Raw genomic sequence first — 20,298 nt, forward strand, 5'->3', positions numbered from 1 at the left:
TTCCAATTTTTGCAGCCATATATGATAGCCATACCTGAAAACTTTCCTAAAACATTGTGTTGTAAGAAATTGGCAAAACTCGATGAAAGAATGGGCAAGATTCTTTCTGGGCAAAACCACCCAGAGTCACTTGGTAGCCGCCCATAGTCATTGGACTAAATTGGATGGCTATATAAATTAAATGAATGAATAAATAAATAAATAAATATAAAAATTTGCATAAAGGTTCTTAGGCAATTTTTGTTAGTTTGTCTATCACATCCCACTGCAATCAAAGATGCACTGTACATCTACAGTACAATTCAAAGTAAACATTTTAAAATCTATATTTAAAATCATAACACAATAAATCATCCATAACAATCACAATAACAAGAAGAAAAAATGAATAGAATATGGTTCCATGACATACTGAACTGAAACACTCTATAAAAAGCTCAAATGTTCATCTCTGCCTAAAAGTCATCAGGGAAGGAGCAGGGGTGAAATTCAGCAGGTTCTGACAGGTTCTGGAGAACCGGTAGCGGAAATTTTGTGTAGTTTGGAGAACCGATAGCAGAAATTTTGAGTAGTTCAGAGAACCGGCAAATACCACCTCTGGCTGGCCCCAAAGTGGGATGGGAATGGAGATTTTGCAGTATCCTTCCCCTGCCATGCCCACCAAGCCACACCTACCAAGGCATACCATGCCCACCAAGCTACGCCCACAGAACCGGTAGTAAAAAAATTTGGATTTCACCACTGGGAAGAAGCCAGTCTGGTCTCTTATAGGAGACCGTTCCAAAACAACTGAAAAGAAGCATTTCTTGGCTTTAGTTCCTTGTCAACACCAGCACTTTTACATTATACTCAGAAACCAACCCACAATTGGTACAAGACTTGACAGTATTGGAGTTACAGTATATGTTCCCAACATTGGGTATGAGTCAACACAACAGGCCACTACATTCTGGTCCAATTGCTGTTTTTGAGTGGTTTTTAAAGGCAGACTATTGCATTGCAGTAGTCTAAGGACATGAGGTGCTGTAGTCAGGTTGTCCTGCACTAGATAAGGCTGCATTGAGTGCATCAGCTGAAGCTGGACTCTTCTAGCACAATTTCCATTTGCTTTTGATGCACAGCCGTGAGTCCAGAAGGACTGTGAAATTGCAAACCTGTTTTGGAACCTAGGAGTCCCTGAAAGTAGTAGATATATATGTTTGGCAACTGACCAGTATTTTCAGTCATTGTCTACCAGATGTATCAAACTTCAGTTCCCAGAATTCCAAGCCATAGGTGACCAGGTGGTGCAGTGGTTAGAATGCAGTATTGCAAGCTAATTCTACTGATTGCCGACTGCCAGCAGTTTGCCAGTTCGAGTCTCACCAGTTCAAGGTTGACTCAGCCTTCCACCCTTCTGAGGTTGGTAAAATGAGGACCCAGATTGTTGGGGGCAATATGCTGACTCCATAAAGCACTTAAAGAAGGCTGTAAAGCACTATGAAGCATTATATAAATCTAAGTGCTATTGCTGTTTTACGATTTAGCTGTAAACTACTTCAATTCCTTTCAGATTTGGATTCTTTTCAGATCTCTTGCATGAATACCTGGAGGCTTGATAGGGGCAGGAAGAGGTCTTCAGGCAAGGTCCTGTTACTTCTCCATACGTTCTGGAGAAGAGCTCTTCCTATAAAAAAAGAGTTCTAAGTAAATAAAGAAATCAAAAAGATCACACTCCGAAATGTCTACAGCAGATCAGATTAAAATGGAAAATTAAAGTGCATTCCATTTAAGTGCAGTTTCACCAATCATTATGCACCTGACCTCCAGATGTTGGGGATAATCTTAATAACTAAATTCGTGAAGTGTGAAATATCCTAGTGTCAAAATAGGAATTTTATCAGCTGGATCACAATTGGATAGCTGTTCTTTTCGTTGCCTGCTTGGGAGAACAGCAAAACTTCCCATTATCCTTTCAGATATGAAAATTCTGTTTTGACAGACATAAGGGCAAAACCCCAAGCCATTAATGCAATTGAGATAGAATTCTCAGCCTTCTAAGAAGAAATGAGAGGAATGAGTGCTGGGAGCACTGCAAATAATTTATTCAGGAATGGAATGATGCAAGCTTGAAATAATGTCATTGTTTACAAGGGGAGGATTTCAGAAAATATGAAAGTAGCAGAATATTAATCAAACAAGCAGAAAGTTATGTTATAAAATGATGGCCAATACATTCCACGGTACTTTTTCAAATTACAAAATAATCCCAGGACATTTCTTGACTATTGGATGTATTGGATTATATCTACTTCTTCATCGGGTTCTGTTAGCAAACTAAATAAAAAAATAAAATAAAATCTGCCTCTTGCTCAGTCAGTTCACTCCTTATAGAATTGTGACTATCGTCTTTTACCTACTGTGAGCAAGTACATCTACTTTTTCTTAAGTCAATATAATGGTACAACATAAAATAAGCTGCTTCCTTTGTTGCATCTGTTTATTCCTGTAGTGGATAAGGTTGTCCTGTTCTTCTGTTGCTGCTGTCCCTTTTCAACACATCATCAGACAATGAGGAAAACCATGAGAATCAATGCATTGAAGCACTGTGCACTGAGTGGCAATTCAAAACAAGCTCCTCTAGTTTGATATGTTTGATTTCTATCCCATGCCCCACGAGAGTGCCACTTTTTTTTCTGGGATGCATATGTGTCTTCAACTTAGTCTTGACTGCTGACCACTTTCTGGGCTATAGACGCTGCAGTTTTCTTTGCAGATTTAGTTTGCTATTCACTACTTTCTGAGAGATAAGGACTGGAACCAGAGTCACCCAGCTGATTTTGTGTCTATGTTCCCTCCTGTACTCTGCAGCACCCACCACCTGTTCATGCTCTTCCACCTGTGTGCCCTATCACACTCCACTGTGAAACCCTCCTGCCTAGCTATGCTCCTGTCATGTCACAGTAGTCACCTGCATGCTCTACCACACTCCGCAGCAGCCAACACATGCCTAGACATACTTGTGGTTCATGGCAGCAGCCATATCTTCACCAGGTTGCCACTGGCCTGCTTGCAAGCTGCTCAAAACTTGCCACTTTTTGCCGGCTTCCACTTGACTTTACTTGTTGGAAGCTAGCAGGAAATCCTCACTTAACAGCCTACAAATCTCTCCTAACAATGGCAGCAGGGACTGCCAGGATTGCCATTGTTAAGCCATGTAGTCACATGTTGTATTTTACAACCATATTGCTTAGTGACAGAAATTCCAATCACAATTATCTTAGCTAAGTGAGGACTACGTATGTTTCAAAGTTGCTGATACCCACACATAAACACAGTGTTCAAAGCTTTCAGATTCCAGGTTACAATTGTGGCTATAATCACAAACAATATGGCTATTGTATCTTATGGTACAGATTATACTTCAGGATATTCTTAAAGTAAATTAGCGGTAACATGTTCTTTCTGGAATGAAATTGTAAAGATCTGGTCCTCTTTCCTCTACTTTGATGGAAATCTTGGCAGAACTTTGTGTCAAACATAGCTGGAAGGTGAGAGATATGAAACGAAGTCAAGAAGCACAGTGGTTATGGAGAAGAGCAAATGCTAGGAGAAAAATATCTATATGAAGACTGACTAGCTACCAGAAGGAGGGGATCTGCTCGCATCTCCCAACACTCTAAAATCAACCTCTGATCACCCGTTGGACATCAAAAGGGAAAAACAATACTTGTATACTAGTACAGTTTGTAGCAACTTAAGGCTGTCTCATTCATTGATTGGGAACATGAGAACATTTTGATGCAAAGTGGGGGGTTCATATTGTCAAGGCATAGTTGTACTATAGCTACTGGCACACAAGGACAAGCCATATGAGTGATTCATTCTTCCAGTTATAAATGACACCCTGTGATTTTGTTTTTTGGAGGCTCCTAGGAATTCTGTTGTTACAATCGTTTGCTAGTGCAAAATTGCAATTAAGTATGGCTGTACTCACATTCCTTGGCATATAATTCTAAGAAATGTATATTATCCTAAAGCATATCCTCAGTTACACCAAAGATATCTGTCTGAACCACTTCCAAATGTTTTCTGTCTCTTCTGGGCCTTTTATCCTTCATTGTCCTGGCAAGGATCTTCCATATCTTTGTCAAGGCCACCTCCCTTATTCACTACAGTGTAGTACTAATTATAATGCATCATTTGCTGCATGTGTTGATCTTCATATTGTCCTGCTTTCCCTTTGCTTGCACAAATAATTGTTAAATCTCGTTAATTTTTGCACTATGTAGTTTTTAGTGACAATTCATTGCAGTTCTAAAACTATGAGAAGCTGCTGTGGCTATTAAGTATGAAAGTTATTCTGCAACTTTTTTTTTTTTTTTAAATTTGATTTATATGCCGCCCTTCTCCGAAGACTCAGGGCGGCTTACAATGTGCTCAGCAAAAGTAAAACAGTAAGGTTTAATTGAAACGGGAGGTAAGACAAATCGCTTTAGACTCCATGGTTGTTCAATGATGCTGGTTTTCTAGCACATCATTATTGTTGGGTTGAATAACTCAATTAATTTTTAATTTTTCTTTCACACCTGCAGAAATTAATGAATGTCAATCTAGCCCATGCAAAAATGGTGGCGTCTGCAAAGACCAGCCAGGATCATTTATCTGTCATTGTTCTGAAGGCTTCGTTGGAACGCAGTGTGAAATGGGTAAATAAAGAATGAATGAATGAATGAATGAATGAATGAATGAATGAATGAATTCTAAGAAAATTCTTAGAACTTCCAATATTACTTCTTACTAACAATGGAAGATAAACATCTTTGTGTTGTTTGATCTGTCTCATAAATATGCTTTATTCAATATAAATGTTAACTTAACTGTTACAGTACAAATCATAGCTATTTAAAAAAGTTATTCCTTCTGACATTGGAAGGCAGGGTGTTTGTAGGTTGTATAAACCTTGTAGCTGGTCTGCGCACAGCAGTATAAATTAGAACATATCACTGCTCTAATTCTTAGAAAATGCTGCTTAGAGATTTACAGTTTTTATACATTCTGATAGAGATTTTAGATGGCATGAAGTAGTCACCTATTCATCTCACTGAGGATGAAGATAATCTGCAGTGGCTAGCCTATGTTGAGCCAGCTGTGATATATTCCTATTATTTTTAGATTTTTTTGTACAACTCCCCTGTCATGAGGCTATTCATTACAGACAGTTAGATTGTCATTTCAGATAGTCACTCAAGTGATGTATTTCTTAATGAAATTGAAACCTCTGAAAAGGTTGCTAAAAAACAAACTTGGGCCCCATAAGTATTTTTCCTTAGGTTTTCGTAGAAATAATAGTGTCATTATCTGACATGAATTTCCTCCACCAATTTCATACTTATTAAGCAGAAAGTATACAGTGCATTCAGAAAGTATTCAGATCCTCTTCACTTTTGACAATTTTGTTATCCTGCAGCCTGATTCTACAGTTGTTGAAATTCATTTTTTTCTCATTAATCTACACTCAGGATCCTATGACAAAGTGAAAACAGAATTTTAGAAATGTCTGTAAATTTATTAAAAAGAAAAAACTTTGCAATAACATGATTCTCTGGTCTGATGAAACCAAGATTGAACTGTTTGGCCTCAATTCTAAACATTATGTCTAGAGGAAACCAGGCACCACTCATCACCTGCCCAATACCATCCCAACACTGGAGCATGGTGGTGGCAGCATCATGGTGTGGGAGTGTTTTTCAGCAGCAGGAGATTGGTCAGGGTTGAGGGAAAGCTGACTGGAGCAAAGTACAGGGATATCCTCAATGAAAAGATGTTCCACAGTGCTCAGGACCTCAGACTGAGCTGAAGGTTCACTTTCCAACGTGACAACGATCCTAAACACACAGCCAAGACAACACAGGAGTGGCTTAGGGAGAACTCTGTGAATGTCCTAGAGTGGCCCAGCCAGAGCCCTGACTTGAATGCTAGGAAGGAAGAATGGCAGAAAATCCCCCAGTCCAGGTGTATAAAGCTTGTCGTGTCATACCCAAAAAGATTCCAGGCTGTAATTGCTGCCAAAGATGCTTCAACAAAGTACTGAGTGAAGGATCTGAATAATTATACCAATGTGATATTTCAGGATTTTTTCTTTTTAATAAATTTACAGACATTTCTAAAATTCTGTTTCACTTCGTCATTATGGGGTACTGAGTGTAAGTTACATTACAGCAGGCATCTTTGTAAAGGGCTATCCACCAGAAGCAGAGTCATCTTCTTAATTCCATGTGACACCTCCTACAGATATCTGAGTGAGTGTATTTATGCTCCCCAGAAGTGGATGCCTGCAAATCAAATCCATGTCGGAATCGAGGAAGTTGTGAAAGTCACAGTGGTTCTTACCTGTGTGTTTGTCCAGAGGGCTTCCTTGGCTATCACTGTGAGTCAGGTAAGGTAACATGAAATGCAAGGGCATTTAGCAAACTCAAAGGTACTTACTAATTTTCCAAGACAGTAAAAGGAATAGATATATTGTACACATTTTAAGGAAGTTCGGTCTTCCCTTACAAACATTTTCACTTTTCACAGTTTCTGTAAAAACTGTGGTTCTCAATGAATTGCTTTGTCCTTCTGTCCTAGTTAGTGATCCCTGTTTCTTCAATCCATGTGGAAATAGAGGCTACTGTCTACCAACTAATGAATCCCACATCTGCACCTGCAAAGTGGGCTATACTGGCAGGAATTGTGAGAAAGGTAATCAAACTAAAAAGCTGAATCTACATTAGTCATGTTCATCCTAGAAAATAGTAATTGTATGGATTGAATACATTTTCCTCCTCATTTTTTCTTCATTTGGGATGAACAAAACCTCCTTCCTAATTTCATCTCAACAATTTCAATTGCTGGATGGAATTTCATTAGGAAAGTGTCACTGGTTTTAGAATAGATACTGTAATTGCAAAAACATCTTCTTGTGATGTTTTTGTTGATTCTTCTGAGGTAGCTGAATTCCACTATTTGACTTTTGTTTTCCAGTTTTCCTTCCAGGTATATTGTAATGTTGGCGAAGGAAATATGGGAAGGAAAACCTTTTCATTGGGAGGGCACAGTGCTGTTCTGGGAAGGGAGGTGTTAAAAAAGAGACCCATCTCTTTCTATACAGGTGATGCTGATGGGCATCAATATTGATTGGGACTTTGATTGCATTGTTGCAACTGTTGTTGTGACTATTTACACACGGAGGGAGGGAGGGAGGGGGAGAGGGAGAGGGAGAGGGAGGGAGGGAGGGAGGGAGGGAGAGAGAGAGAGAGAGAGAGAGGGAGGCTCCTAAGGTGGCAGTAATTTGAAGCAGTCTAAATCATAAAATATAACAAATGGGTGTTGTCATTTGTCTGGAAGTTGTCTGAAAGAAATGAGGCAGTGGAAAGCCAAACTAACTCATTTAAATGTTTTATTTTTTTCCTTCTTTTGTTGGCACTGACACCATGAAGAGCTGCTGCCACCAATGTCATTAAAGGTGGAAAAAGTGGAGGAGAATGGGTTGTCAATCTCTTGGCGCCCACCCAAGGACCAGGCTGCCAAACATATAATTGATGGCTACGCCGTGACGTACGTATCCTTCGACGGCTCTTACCGCTGGACTGATTATGTGGACCGAAGTCGTGCTGCCCACCATTTGCGGGCACTAGCCTCCGGCAAAGCCTACAATATTTCTGTCTTTTCAGTCAAACGCAAATCGAATAACAAGAATGATATCAGCAGGCCCATCATGCTCGTCACTCGTACTAGTGAGTAGCTCCTTTAGAGGAATAGAGTTGTGGGTACAGAAATGCCTGGCTGCAGTAGCTAGAATGCCATGCAAGCAGTGCTTAAGGATCCTCAAGGCATTTTGCAAGATCCTTAACATATGTAACAACCTTCCAGAACCTGGCTATTCTCCCTTAGAGTTCCATAATCTACAACTGGAATGAACCAAGGGCACTTGGTTGGGGAAAGCTGTACAATAAGAATAGTGGGACACCATTCTTTGATTCATAGTAGAAATTTCCTCTATACCAAGCTAGCATAATTACATTTAGACATGCTGCTTATCCCAAGAATGCTTGATCTATAACTAGTGGGAAATGAACCAAGTAACACAGGAACAAAAGGAAAAATGTTGCATTAATCTTGTCTTGTTCTCCAAATATGTATTACCTTATAATCACAGCCTATAAAAGTCAAAGTTGCAGCAAATGATTTACAGTGGCAGTTACAAAATTATAATCGGGTATTACCATTCTTACTATATATATTTCTTCTATGCGATGTAATCTTAGGCTGAATTAGTTCAGATTAATTGCATTTTCAGACAGTGCTTAAAATGCTCTCAACAAAAATTCAATTGGCGGCTGCTTGCTAGCTTGTGATAGTTTGATTTCTTTAATTCTAATAAGAAAAAGCATTAAAAGAACCTGAGTTATCATGCTTGATAATTTATTAGTTTTCTTTGGATAAGGAAAGTAAATTAATTTTGATTATTATTCTTAAAGGTATGGAATGTGTGGACAAATTATTTACAAAGTTTATATGTGCTTCACTGTTCCATACTTTCATTTGACACTTGTATTTGGGATTAATTTTTTTTCAAAGAAGAGTCCTGAAATAAATAGCACTGAGAATAGGGAAGAGAATTCCAGGTAATATTAAAGAGAATTCCATAGAATGTTAGCAATAAAGTGGTTTAAAGTGTTTTTAATTGGGTAGGCAAAATTAATATAGCAAAATGACTTTTAGTCTATTAAATGACCTGTTAATCTGCAATTCTTCCCTTCTTCTATCCTGTTTTTTAGCAATTCAGTACATCAGAATAAATTAAGTGCAATTGAAAAACAGCATATCATATCCTAATAAAGGAAGAGCACACGTGAAGCAATAGACAATGAAATGTCCTAGACCTAGGCAATGCTGCTAAACTTGAGATTCTTTTTTTAGTCTAGGAAAACAAGAGGAAGGTATTTCTTCTTCAAGGATATGAACTATAGGTCTTGAAAAGAACTATCTAGAAGGATGACCCATAATATTTCTTATTATTTTGCAATGGTATCATTAATAATGTTCACAACTAAATAAGACTTTTGATTTGATCTCTTCTTCTAAGAATTAGATGCTGCCTTCAGTCTTGGGTAGACCTTAATACTGAGCACATGTGATACTTAATAAAGTGCATGCATATATTCCTTAAACTGTTTTAAGGAGTTTAAGAGAAGACAAATGTCATTCTGCAGTATTATCTTCTCTAAAAATCTCAAACAGTTCTGTTGGAATTGGATTGAACTCTAATGACACTTAATGTGAACAAATTTTATTTGCATTGTTCTCATACTAATTTATTAGCTCGTATCGATCTCACTAATTTGTATCAATGTTCTACTTAAAACATTTTATGAGGAAATACTTTTTCAAGTTTTATCTGGGCTGCTTTATAGCCATAATGCAGGGGTGGGTTCCACTTACCTTTGCTACCAATTCGCAACGGGAGCACGCTCTCGCGCACGGTGCTTCTGCGCATGCGCATAGCATCCATAGCCTCCAGCCGCTGTTACTACCGGTTTGTAAGTTCTGAACCGAACCAGTAGCAACCCACCACTGACATAATGGTACAGATTTTTTTCTTGTCTATTTTATGGCTGTTGCTATTTCAAAATGCAGAATAAGAACCAGTTGGATTAATAGAATTGCTATGCCAATGAAATATTTGAGGGACTAAATGTTTATGGGTGATGCAGCAAAATTAGACTATTTTTCTGTGGGATTATGACTTATGCTAGAATATGAATGCATAAGACATATAAAAGTGATGTGCTGTTAGTACATTTGTTCCATGGGCTTCCCTGCTCATTTGAGTTACATAGCACTAAATTAGCTATGCAGAAAGTTGCTGAAGAGATAGTCTATTGTTCATGGATTTACATTTTCTATGCTGTTATGCTATGACTGACTGGTGAGAATATCTGTCCCCATTGGTCCCCTCCAGAAGTTTGGAAATTATAATTCTCAGAAAGTCAGGAATACTAGCCTCAGTGTAAAGTATCAGGTTGGAAGCAGCAGAACTCAAGCTTGCTTTGTAAATGAATAACTGTGTGTATTCATGAAGTATCTTTATTAATCAAATTTATGTAGCCTCTCATCTCATGAGAAATAACTCTGGGTACTGTACAATAATTAAACAAAAAACAATATAGGTAGTCCTTGATTTTGAACCCCAAATTTCCTTTGCTAAGCAAGACAGTTGTTAAATGGGTTTTGTCCCATGTTATGACCTTACTTGCCACAGCTGTTAAGCGAATCACTGCAGTTGTTAAGTTAGTAACCTGGTTGTTAAGTGAATCTGGCTTCTGATTTTTTGATCACGTGACCAATGGGGTGCTGCCACAGTTGTAAGCGTGGAAAACAGTCATAAGTCACTTTTTTCAGTGCTGTTGTAGCTTTAGATGGTCACAAAACGAGTGGTTGTAACTTGAGAATTATCGGTACATATATAAAAGCATTTTAAAAAAATATTTAAAAATCAACATTTAGAAATTAGAATTGAATTGAATTTAAAAAATTAAAAATGTACAAATCCCAGGCAGAGAAGGAAAACTTGCTGCTAGTCTTAGATACAAGCCACAAACTGTTTCCTGGTTATTGGTGTAAATGGTGGCTGCATCCTTTCTATGCCATTCACTTTACTTTTTTTATGGGATGTCTCAGGGCTTCACTCTTTCCCAGGGCCGGATTTTCCTATAGGCTAACTAGGCTTCAGCCTAGGGCCTCAAGATCAAGAGGGGATCTCAAGATCAAGAGGGGCCTACATTCAAATTGTTAGCAAAATTAAAATTACACTTTCACTATAGGTGAAAGGGCCTCATAAGTTGAATAGCCTAGGGCCTCTTTTCATCTAAATCCAGCCCTGCTCTTTCCCCACTCTTTTTTAACATGTACATGAAGCTGCTGGGTCAGAGCATCTGTTGACACAGGGAATGGTATCAGTATGCTAATGATACTTACATGTACACCTCTGCTTTGACTTTACCAGATGATGCACTCAGGTTCTTTCCCATTGCCTGGAGGCTCTGGGAGTTTGAATGGAGATGGGTGATGATGATATAAATCAAATAAATAAATAAATACTTGGTAATTGAGTGTGTCAGAACATCTTGAGGGAGACCCTTTACTATGGAATAAAATGTTTTTTCTCCAGTACAGTTGCAAGATGCCATGTAGTTTACTGCCAAAGGAGGTGGGGAGGGGTGCATTATGTTGTAAAAGTCCTGTCAAAATCCCAGAGCAACATTTGTCTTAGTAGAAAACAAGAAAAAGGCTTCTGATAGGACTGTTCTTCTTGAGGAAGATCAAGTGGGTGTGTTGTCAATTGTAGTGAGTTGTAACAATCCCTTGCACTTCCCTTCTCTCATCCTAACAGGACCTCACCCAGTAGAAGGATTTGAAATAGCCAATGTGACTTCCACAACCATTACTGTGCAATGGGCTCTTCATAAACTCAAACATGCCACAGTCAGCAAGGTGCGCCTGTCCATACGGCAGCCAGAAGATGTAGAGGATCATGCTGTAGAATTAAACAATACTAGGACCAAATACACATTTTGGTGAGCAAGAAGCAAAAGATATATGGGATGGAAGAAGGGAGGTAGTGGTGAATAAATAAAAGTAGTCCAGAGTGGTTTTTTGTAACGTAGCTAAACAGCTGGCTTGCTAGATCACCAAAGATTAGGCCAAGGTAAACAATTTAATGAACAAAGCACTCGTATAGATCCACTCCTCAAAGTCTCAGAATAGCCACTGGAAAATTGGCACAGCTGCTTCAAAGGCCTTCTGAGTTTATTGGAGCATTACCAGATCATTTCCATAGGCCTAGTCGAGATTAGAGATTAAGCAGTTGTATTTCTTGCTTAGATATTTTTTATGAAGTTTAGGAACCTCAGTGTAAAGACGCTTCATCAAAAAATTAGCTCTAAAATTAGCTCTTGAATCCATAATAAAGGTGGGAAAGGCAAGTCAAATCAACAAGACCAAATGGCAAAAAGAAAGGGAAAATTTATCCTATCTGAATCCACCTTTATTTATTTCCATTAAATTAAATACAAAAACTTCTCAAATTAGAAAGACAATTGAAGCATATATGTGGTAGAAAATTGAAACTGGCATTGATTCAAGTATTTCTTCTATTGAACAGTTGTGTGCATATATCTGACTGGATAGTTTATCTAAGTTTCTGACTCATCAGTGGTCAATAAGGAACTGTGTTTTTTTCTTCAAAAATCCTAACTCTCTGATTAAGATTTATTCATCGTATCTAATCTTTCATAAGGGACCTTCAACCAGGACAGAAGTATCTTATCCATATGTGGACCTTGAGTGGCCTTAGTAGTGAAGATCATGCCACAGAGAGCTTTGCTACATCTCCTTTTTACGTCTGGACCCGTGAGTTTTACTGAACATTTTCTGCTTGCTTTTTGCTTTGTCATTTTGTAATTCATAAACCAATTAAAACAACAGAGCAAAACAGTGGTAAAAGTGTTTGTAGCCCCCTTCCTTATACCATAGGAGGGCATCTGACCAAACTTTGCACTGTTTATGAATTGAACAGCAATTTAATAGCTGTCATTAGCTTCAAAATCCTGCTAACGAGGAAATAAACCCTAACTGTTGAAGCCACAATTTGAAAATCATTAAATTCTATTCTTTATGCAACTTCCTCCAAAGTCTGGAAAGTAAAGGAAGGAATGACTTACCTTGCTTGCAGTGGTGAAATGTAAAATTTGTTACTACTGGTTCTGTGAGCGGGCTTGGTGGTGGTGGGGATAATGTGACTGGGTGGGGGTGGCCAACTTTTTTTTTTTTTACTTTTAAAAGCATTTTTTCTACAACCTTAAGAGGTTGCAGAAAAAAATGCTTTTAAAAGCCTCTGACGATCCCAGCTGAGCCACATGATAATCAGAGGCTTTTTTTTTATTTTTAAAAGCATTTTTTCGGCCGAAGAGGTTGTAGAAAATATGCTTTTAAAAGTAAAAAAAAAAAAGGCTCTGATGATCACGCGGCTCAGCTGGGCATGGGGGGGGGCATGGATTTTGCTACTGGTTCTCCGAACCACCTGCCGCCATCGCTACCGGATTGGGCGATCCGGTCCGAACTGGGAGCATTTCACCCTTGCTTGCTTGTCAATCGTATACAGCTGGAATGTACCCTTACCATTCAGTGTGGATGATTTGCTGCTTAATTTTACATTATATCATTAGTTTAGCTGATGCAGAAGGATGGTCCAAATATTAGTTACCTCCATAATTTCATTTCAAATTAGTTAAAAACCCATCTCTAGTTTAAACTACTTTGATCATTGTTCCTCCTTTATACTTCTTGTTATGAAGATCAGCAACCAAAAAAATGCAATCTTTCATAGTACACCTGGGATGCCTTCTTTCCTATGAGTGGAATAAAGTTGGGGGAGGAGAGAGGATACAAATGTACAAGAGGGCACAAAGGTAACGCAATCGCAGGAGCCAGATAACTAGTGAATTCCCAGAAGCTGCTTGCAACTTTAAGAAAGCAGAGAAGTGAGTTTAGCACTAATGTTGAGGGTTCCCCCATTTTCATAACTATTTATTTGATGGACAGCTGAAAATTCCAATCAAATTTCCTTCTTCTCTCTGAACAGGACCTCTGCCTCCTAGAAACCTCACTGCATCCAGAGTTGCAGCCACCTCTGTCCAGATGACTTGGGAACAACCCCTTGTGGGCTCAGTGGAAGGCTACATCATCAATGTCAGTACCAGCCAGAGTGTAAAGAGCCGCTATGTCCCCAATGGAAAATTGTTTTCCTACACCGTGCGTGACCTGAACCCAGGTCAAAGGTATCGCTTATCTGTGATGGCTGTTCAAAATACTGATCAAGGACAAGTGATGAGTGAGCCAGCCCATCTTTACATTACGGCCTGTAAGTGTAGATCACACATTATTCTCCATACTGCTGTTGTTTACCTTCCTTATTAAGGGTGAGAAAGGCAGAGGCAGCAGCAGCTTGTATCTCTCTATATCCTTCATGCATTCAGCGATCAACTACTTCTATTCTCTGTGATGATTTTTTTTTAGCAAAACCTAAGAATCAGTGTTTGCATCCTGTTTCCTTGGATGTGCAAATGAAAGGCTTAGATGTCTTGCTTATCCTTTTGATTTAAAGTAACATCATGCCATTAAATAGTTGTTGGAAATCAATTATTGAGTATCTTTTAAAAAAATAATAATAGTAATAATAATTGGGAGAGAAATAGAATAAATCTGGTTGTGACTGCATCCTCAAGGAAATTTAACATATCTGTCCAAGATTATTTTTATGATGAGGAATGTCTCCCTTGCTGAATCTGTTCTATTCTGGGAAGATTTTTATTGGGTAAAATGGCTTAAAAGGAAAGGCTTAACTCTACCATCTGCACAACATCATAATTACAATAACATTCACCAGCATACTTTGAATTTTTTTCCTAAGACTGTGGCATAGGCATACCCTGCTGAAAAGGAGACAGGCCTCGAGTTACCCAGATTTTTACATTCCATTCATCCAGTTTTGTTATCGTGTCTTATATTTAGTGCAGAAAGATGGAACCTCTGAAAGACGCTGGAGCCAAACTGGGCATCCACGGATGCTGAGAAATAGAGTGCCCCCAACTTTCCTACCAGAATTGCATGTGCTTGCTGAGCACTCTGTCCCCGAGGAGCCCTCACTAACAGCCAGGTAAAGAATGAAACTAGATTACAATAAATGAAACTATAATAAAATAATTATAGATTTATGGGGTGCTAAATTGGTGCACATCATTTTAGCTTTGCAAATGGGAATGTCTGAATCTTTCTGTTTTGTAAAGGTTTACAGAACTAGTGGATGGCAGAGGAAGGATCACTACTAAAATCAGCAGCTCTCCAAGTCGATCAGTTTCTGTGAAAACACGTATGTACTGTTCACCTTCCCTTGTTGGCTTTCTGCTCTGTCACACAGCACAAACTTTCTGGTTAAAATATATTCTTTCCTGCTTCTTCTAGAACCAGAAGCTCTCACGAAAGTTGAAGAAAATGTGGAGGAATCAACTAGTCGGGCCAAACTAGCAGTGCAGCTGTCAGAACCTGAGAGTACCAAGAGAGAAAGTATGTTTGAAGAAAGGAGATAGAGATGGTCCAAGATTACCCCCTTGCCTCTCCAACCTTAAGTAATGTTTGATTTGTACTGGATTATCAAGAATCTTAAAAATAGCCAGAGTATTACACCCTTCCCTTTGCATTACCAGGTGAGAGGCAGAATTGTTCCATAAACTTCTGCAAAAATGGTGGGACCTGTGTTGCTGGATTAGAGTCTTATAATTGTGACTGTACTCCAGGATTCAAAGGCAGATTATGTGAACTAGGTGAGTTAAAAGTGTGCTTTTCTGAACAATTTTGCCACATGCAACTAAGAAGGAGAGAGAGAGAGGAAGGGAGAGAGAGGGAGAGAGAGAGAAAGAAAGAAAAGGAAGGAAGGAAGGAAGGAAGGAAGGAAGGAAGGAAGGAAGGAAGGAAGGAAGGAAGGAAGGAAGGAAGAAGGGGTAATAGGAATCTGCCTGGATATGCAACTGTTGCTCCTCTTTTTAAAAGAGCTGAAAAACTTACATACAGAATTAGAAATGATGTTTAGCAGTACAGGATAAAAACTGGATAGAAATTTATCCATAAACTGGAAGGAGAAGTTGAGTTAAAAATCTGCACTGGGAAATAGGGAAAGAACTTGATTTATGGGCTGTAGGAAATATATGCAACAATACTGACAAAACTCTTTCTGGCCCCAAAAAGACATATGCCTACACCTGTGTCATAAATGTAATGTTCATCAGACTTTGGGAACTGATAAATCCATTAATATAGGCCATTAACCCACACAAAGTATTGTTCACACATCAATCTGTTATATGGCTACGTTTTTGCCATGAACTGGAAAAAAAATATTATTGGAAGAGGAAGTAAGATTTGTGTAGATTCTACATATGGAATCTAATTGTAATATGATTGCTACAAATGCATAAAAGAAAAACTTCGTGGCTTAAAAAAACAGTATTTGGAAGGTGAATTTTCATAAAGAAATATGTGAGTGTGTGTGTGTGTGTGTGTGTGTGTGTGTGTGTGTGTGTGTATACACACTTTCAATATAGTTCTGGTTCAGAAGATATTGACCTTGCAAGCTACATTTTATTCATGAAATCTATTTCTGACTTATAAATGAAAATTAAAAACCATATGTGGGAAGTACCTGTTTGGGTCATGATTGGAAAGTAGTAGTAGCTATTGAAAAGATGAAATAAGGTGTGCATAAAAACTTATAACAAGTCTTGTCCCTTCCCTGATAATGATTTCCCAACTCTGCCCTTTTCTTTCGGTTTTTATATTCTCTATAATGAAATGAAATTATGCCACCAAGAATAGTCTAGAGAAGGGGCTTATATCAATAGTGGGTTTCAATTTTGGCTGCTACCGATTCGCTCATGGGCGCACATGTGTTCGTGCACGCGATGCTTCTGCGCATGTGCAGAGACGTCCGGGCGGGTGGGCAGAGCCTCCTGCCACTGCTACTGGTTTGAACAGGGTGAACAGGTAGCAACCCATCACTGGCTTATATTTAAACTATAATAACATCAAACATCTTACCTTAGAGTAAGTCAGAGTGAATTAAGGAGGACACTGAAGATTATGCAGGCGTTCCAGTCTGCTATAAGTTCAAATTACTCTTATTTTTACAAAATATAGGTGTCCATCTTTTTTAATAGAAAAAAGAGACCACAGACATACTGTAGCTGCTAGTTTATATAATTAAGTACTGTAGACAGATAGATGGATAGAAATTGAGCAAAGGTTGAATTGCTGCAAGCTTGCTTTACGGAGTAGAATTGCTATTTCAGTATTGCTATTAAGAAATAGGAAATATGTCTGCATAGCACAATTTGTAATTGTGTATCTGTGGGCAGAACTGTAACTGGGAGGAAAGGTTGAGGTTTTCATGCCTGAGATAATGCATAATTATCATGCTGAGCTTTATTAAAATTCTAACCTTTTGAGAGCCAGTTTAGTGCAGCAATCAGACTATAAAGCAGGAGACTTTTGATGTCCTTGGGCCAGTCACATTCTCAGCCCTAGGAAAGAGGTAATGGCAAACCACATCTGAAAAACTTTGCCAAGAAAACTGCAGGGACTTGTCCAAGCAGTTTTTTGAGAACCAGACATGATTGAACAGAAGAAAAAAGAATTAAAACAAAAATAAGAATGTAAAAAGCACGAGATTTTTTCTTTTGAGAAGATAAGATTCATCTGCTTTACAAAAACTGTTCTTGCCTTGTTTGCTACAGAAATTACAAGGTGATCCTATGCAATCCTCCTTGGCACAGCATATTTTATTATCTAAGAGCAAACTGCACTAACATACAATCAAGTTGTATCATGTACTTGTTAGCAGTGTGTTTCCTTTCCCCTCTTCAAATCTCTTTCAAGATATATTTGCTCCCCCACAGACACACACATAAGAACAGTTTAATTCCTTGGCACGGCTGTATGATTTGCGCAAAGAAAATTAAATCCAAATATGTATCTCTATTTATTGAAATGAGCTCAGTACATGATGTTTTTCCCCTCCAGCTTGTAAAAAAGTGCCTCAGTCTTGTACTCGGTTGTACTCTGAAACAAAATCTTTTCCAGTCTGGGAAGGAGGTGTCTGCCATTATCTGTAAGTATTGTCTTGACAATTTTTTTCCTTCACATATCAAATTTCAGATTTAAGCCTGCTATCCCTGATGCAGTCTGCTTTTTATTCCAACCTGCCTGTTCACTTTTTTCCATAGGAGGCCCAGAGAGAAAGAGGGGGGGGGGGAGGAGGAGAGATTCATTTACACTGAATTAAGGCTAGTTTAGATTTATACTACAAATATCATTTTTCTGCCTCAAAATAGCAAGATAGTATCAACTTTTCACCAATTGCACCATCAAAAATTGGCAATATGGTTTTGAGGAGACTGCAGGTTGCTTGATTCTGCTGAGGCTTTGGGGGAAATGTGAGTAATGTCTTTCTGCCAATGGCCTGGAATTTTATTAGGGCACTGGGGGGTTATTACTCTTGCACAGTTAAAAAAAAAAATCCAAGGGATTTAAGTTCTGGGATTTAATTTACAACCCTTTGTGGTCAAATTTCCCATCATTCATTCTTTAATATATGTTTGTTTTCCTATCAGATACAAGAGAGTCTACAAAGTGCACCAGGACATTTGTTATAAGGAGAGTTGTGAGAGTACTGGAACAAATAAGGCACTCAGCAGGTAAAACAAATGTACTTTTTATAAGGCATCATTTCGGGAGAAATCCTAAGGATGCCTAACCTCCAATTTCTCATAGTACCAATTATAATTTTTGACAAAATGGTGGACATCATACAACCTGGATGTTAATTTATGGGGGACGTCAGCCAATTTGGATATTGTAAGCCAGTTGGGTGACTTTGGGCCAATCACTTTCTCAGCCCTAGAAAAGAGTTAATGGCAAACCACTTCTGAAAAAATCTTGTCATGAAAACCACAAGGACTTGTCCAAGCAGTCTCTAAGAATTACTTATGAAAGATCCTGAATATCATAGTCAATATTTTATTTGTTTTTTCTTTGTCCCTTCTTTCATCTAACACTGTTGGAATTAAGTAGCATCAGAATAAAGAAATTCTTAGAAATAAGTCCTACGTTACTGTGTAAGATAAATAGTCTTATATTAAAATTTCTTATTTCAGAAAACAAATCAACAGGCACTGAAACCCACAGTAAGTATCTTTATTAGGCAGTGGATGGGAATGATTGTTCCATTAACTGATATACTAGATAAATCAGGAAATTTAGACACTTGATAAATTGGAGTTCCTTGGACAGGAAGTGTCTGGACTCATTTTATAATTTCCCATAGCTTAAACCATGGGTAAAGCATCATTGACAAGCAAATATTTAGATCTCCTTTTTGAGGAACCTCTAAGATATTGATAGCCTGCCAAACATTAGAAGGAAACTGTAGCTATATTTACTGAATGCCACAAAATATTTTGTGAATGTGATGGAATTAGCAAGGCATACTAATAATGACTGGGTTTTTTTTAAAAAAATCAAAAAAACAGGCATAATAAGAAAATTTATAAGAACATATACAACATTTATATTTATGTACATTTATATATATTATACATTGCATTTATATTTGCATGTATTACAGAGCTAAGCAAAGCTAACCAAAGCAATGCTTCATAACATACTGTATAGAAATGTATTTTCAATTCATTAGAGCAACCAGATTATTCATGCCGTTACTCTGGAAGATGTTTCTAGCTGAATGCATGTATATGTGCAGACAGCTAGGAACAGCTCACAAAGTAACCATGTGAGTCTTACAAAGGATCCATCAGTTTTAACTGTTTGAAAATAGATGCTTTGTATATTTTCTCTTACATTGCAAAGTCCTTTTCCCCCCGGTTTATTCAGCCACAGTATGCCTCACCTTTTTTTAATATATTGTATTACAGCTTTTATTTCTGCTTCCCTATAGTGCTTATTTGATAATGGCTGATGGAAAACAGTCTTTCATTTTAAGGTTGTGTCTCAATCCTTAAATGGAAGAGGAAGATTCCCTCCATTAAGTCTTCTACTGATAAGTGCCAGAGTTGTACCAACAGAATTCCTCACCGTGATCCTACTTGCTTTTGGAGTACCAAGGAACTGCTCTCAAGGAATGCTGAATAACAGTGATCTGCTACAGATTTTAATTGCAATGTGAATAGAGAACAAATCCATTTATTAATTTACAATCGAAATACAAATATTTGGCATGAAATGGAGAATTATTACATCCATACCTGCAATACCGAACAATCTAGATTGTTTTCAGCTCCACGTCATCCCAAGGATATAATAGCTTCATCATGTCAACTGATTTTTTTAAACCGGGGGGGGAGGGGGGGCAGCTAGAACAAAGGACTTTCCACTTTTTTTGTTCAAGAGCTATATAGCCCCTTCTCTTCAGCAAGATTATAATATCTCACTTTCATTTCCAGCTTCTTTTCAACATAGGATTTAATTTCATTATATAAATTGAGTAAAAGTTCTTTTGCAAGCTACCTGCAGAACAGTACTCAAACTTTAACAGCATTTGAGATTTGGACATACAATCTGATTTAATGGACTGCCTTAAACCTGAGTCCTGTGTTCTCTTTATAACCTAAAACAAATCTTATTGCCTCAGAAATTGATCCTCAAACA

The 20,298-nt window shown here is 38.0% G+C and overlaps 1 protein-coding gene across 1 annotated transcript in view; it reads left to right on the forward strand.

The window, feature by feature from the left end:
- Positions 1-19,868, forward strand: part of SNED1 (sushi, nidogen and EGF like domains 1) — a 77,841-nt gene extending 57,973 nt beyond the window's left edge. The window contains exons 19-33 of the mRNA XM_070946557.1: positions 4,575-4,688; positions 6,305-6,418; positions 6,610-6,723; positions 7,461-7,757; positions 11,417-11,600; positions 12,323-12,435; positions 13,667-13,945; positions 14,596-14,740; positions 14,871-14,953; positions 15,046-15,147; positions 15,288-15,404; positions 17,656-17,743; positions 18,246-18,329; positions 18,789-18,818; positions 19,589-19,868. Of these exons, the coding sequence (XP_070802658.1) occupies positions 4,575-4,688; positions 6,305-6,418; positions 6,610-6,723; positions 7,461-7,757; positions 11,417-11,600; positions 12,323-12,435; positions 13,667-13,945; positions 14,596-14,740; positions 14,871-14,953; positions 15,046-15,147; positions 15,288-15,404; positions 17,656-17,743; positions 18,246-18,329; positions 18,789-18,810 (1,856 nt within the window). The 3' untranslated portion in view covers positions 18,811-18,818; positions 19,589-19,868. The remainder of the gene's footprint in view (positions 1-4,574; positions 4,689-6,304; positions 6,419-6,609; positions 6,724-7,460; positions 7,758-11,416; positions 11,601-12,322; positions 12,436-13,666; positions 13,946-14,595; positions 14,741-14,870; positions 14,954-15,045; positions 15,148-15,287; positions 15,405-17,655; positions 17,744-18,245; positions 18,330-18,788; positions 18,819-19,588) is intronic.
- The last annotated feature ends 430 nt before the right edge of the window (positions 19,869-20,298 follow it).

Source organism: Pituophis catenifer, unplaced genomic scaffold (genome assembly GCF_029215685.1).
Source record: "Pituophis catenifer annectens isolate HBS135680 unplaced genomic scaffold, rPitCat1.0.hap2 SCAF_6, whole genome shotgun sequence".
NCBI classification, from domain to species: Eukaryota; Metazoa; Chordata; class Lepidosauria; order Squamata; family Colubridae; genus Pituophis; species Pituophis catenifer.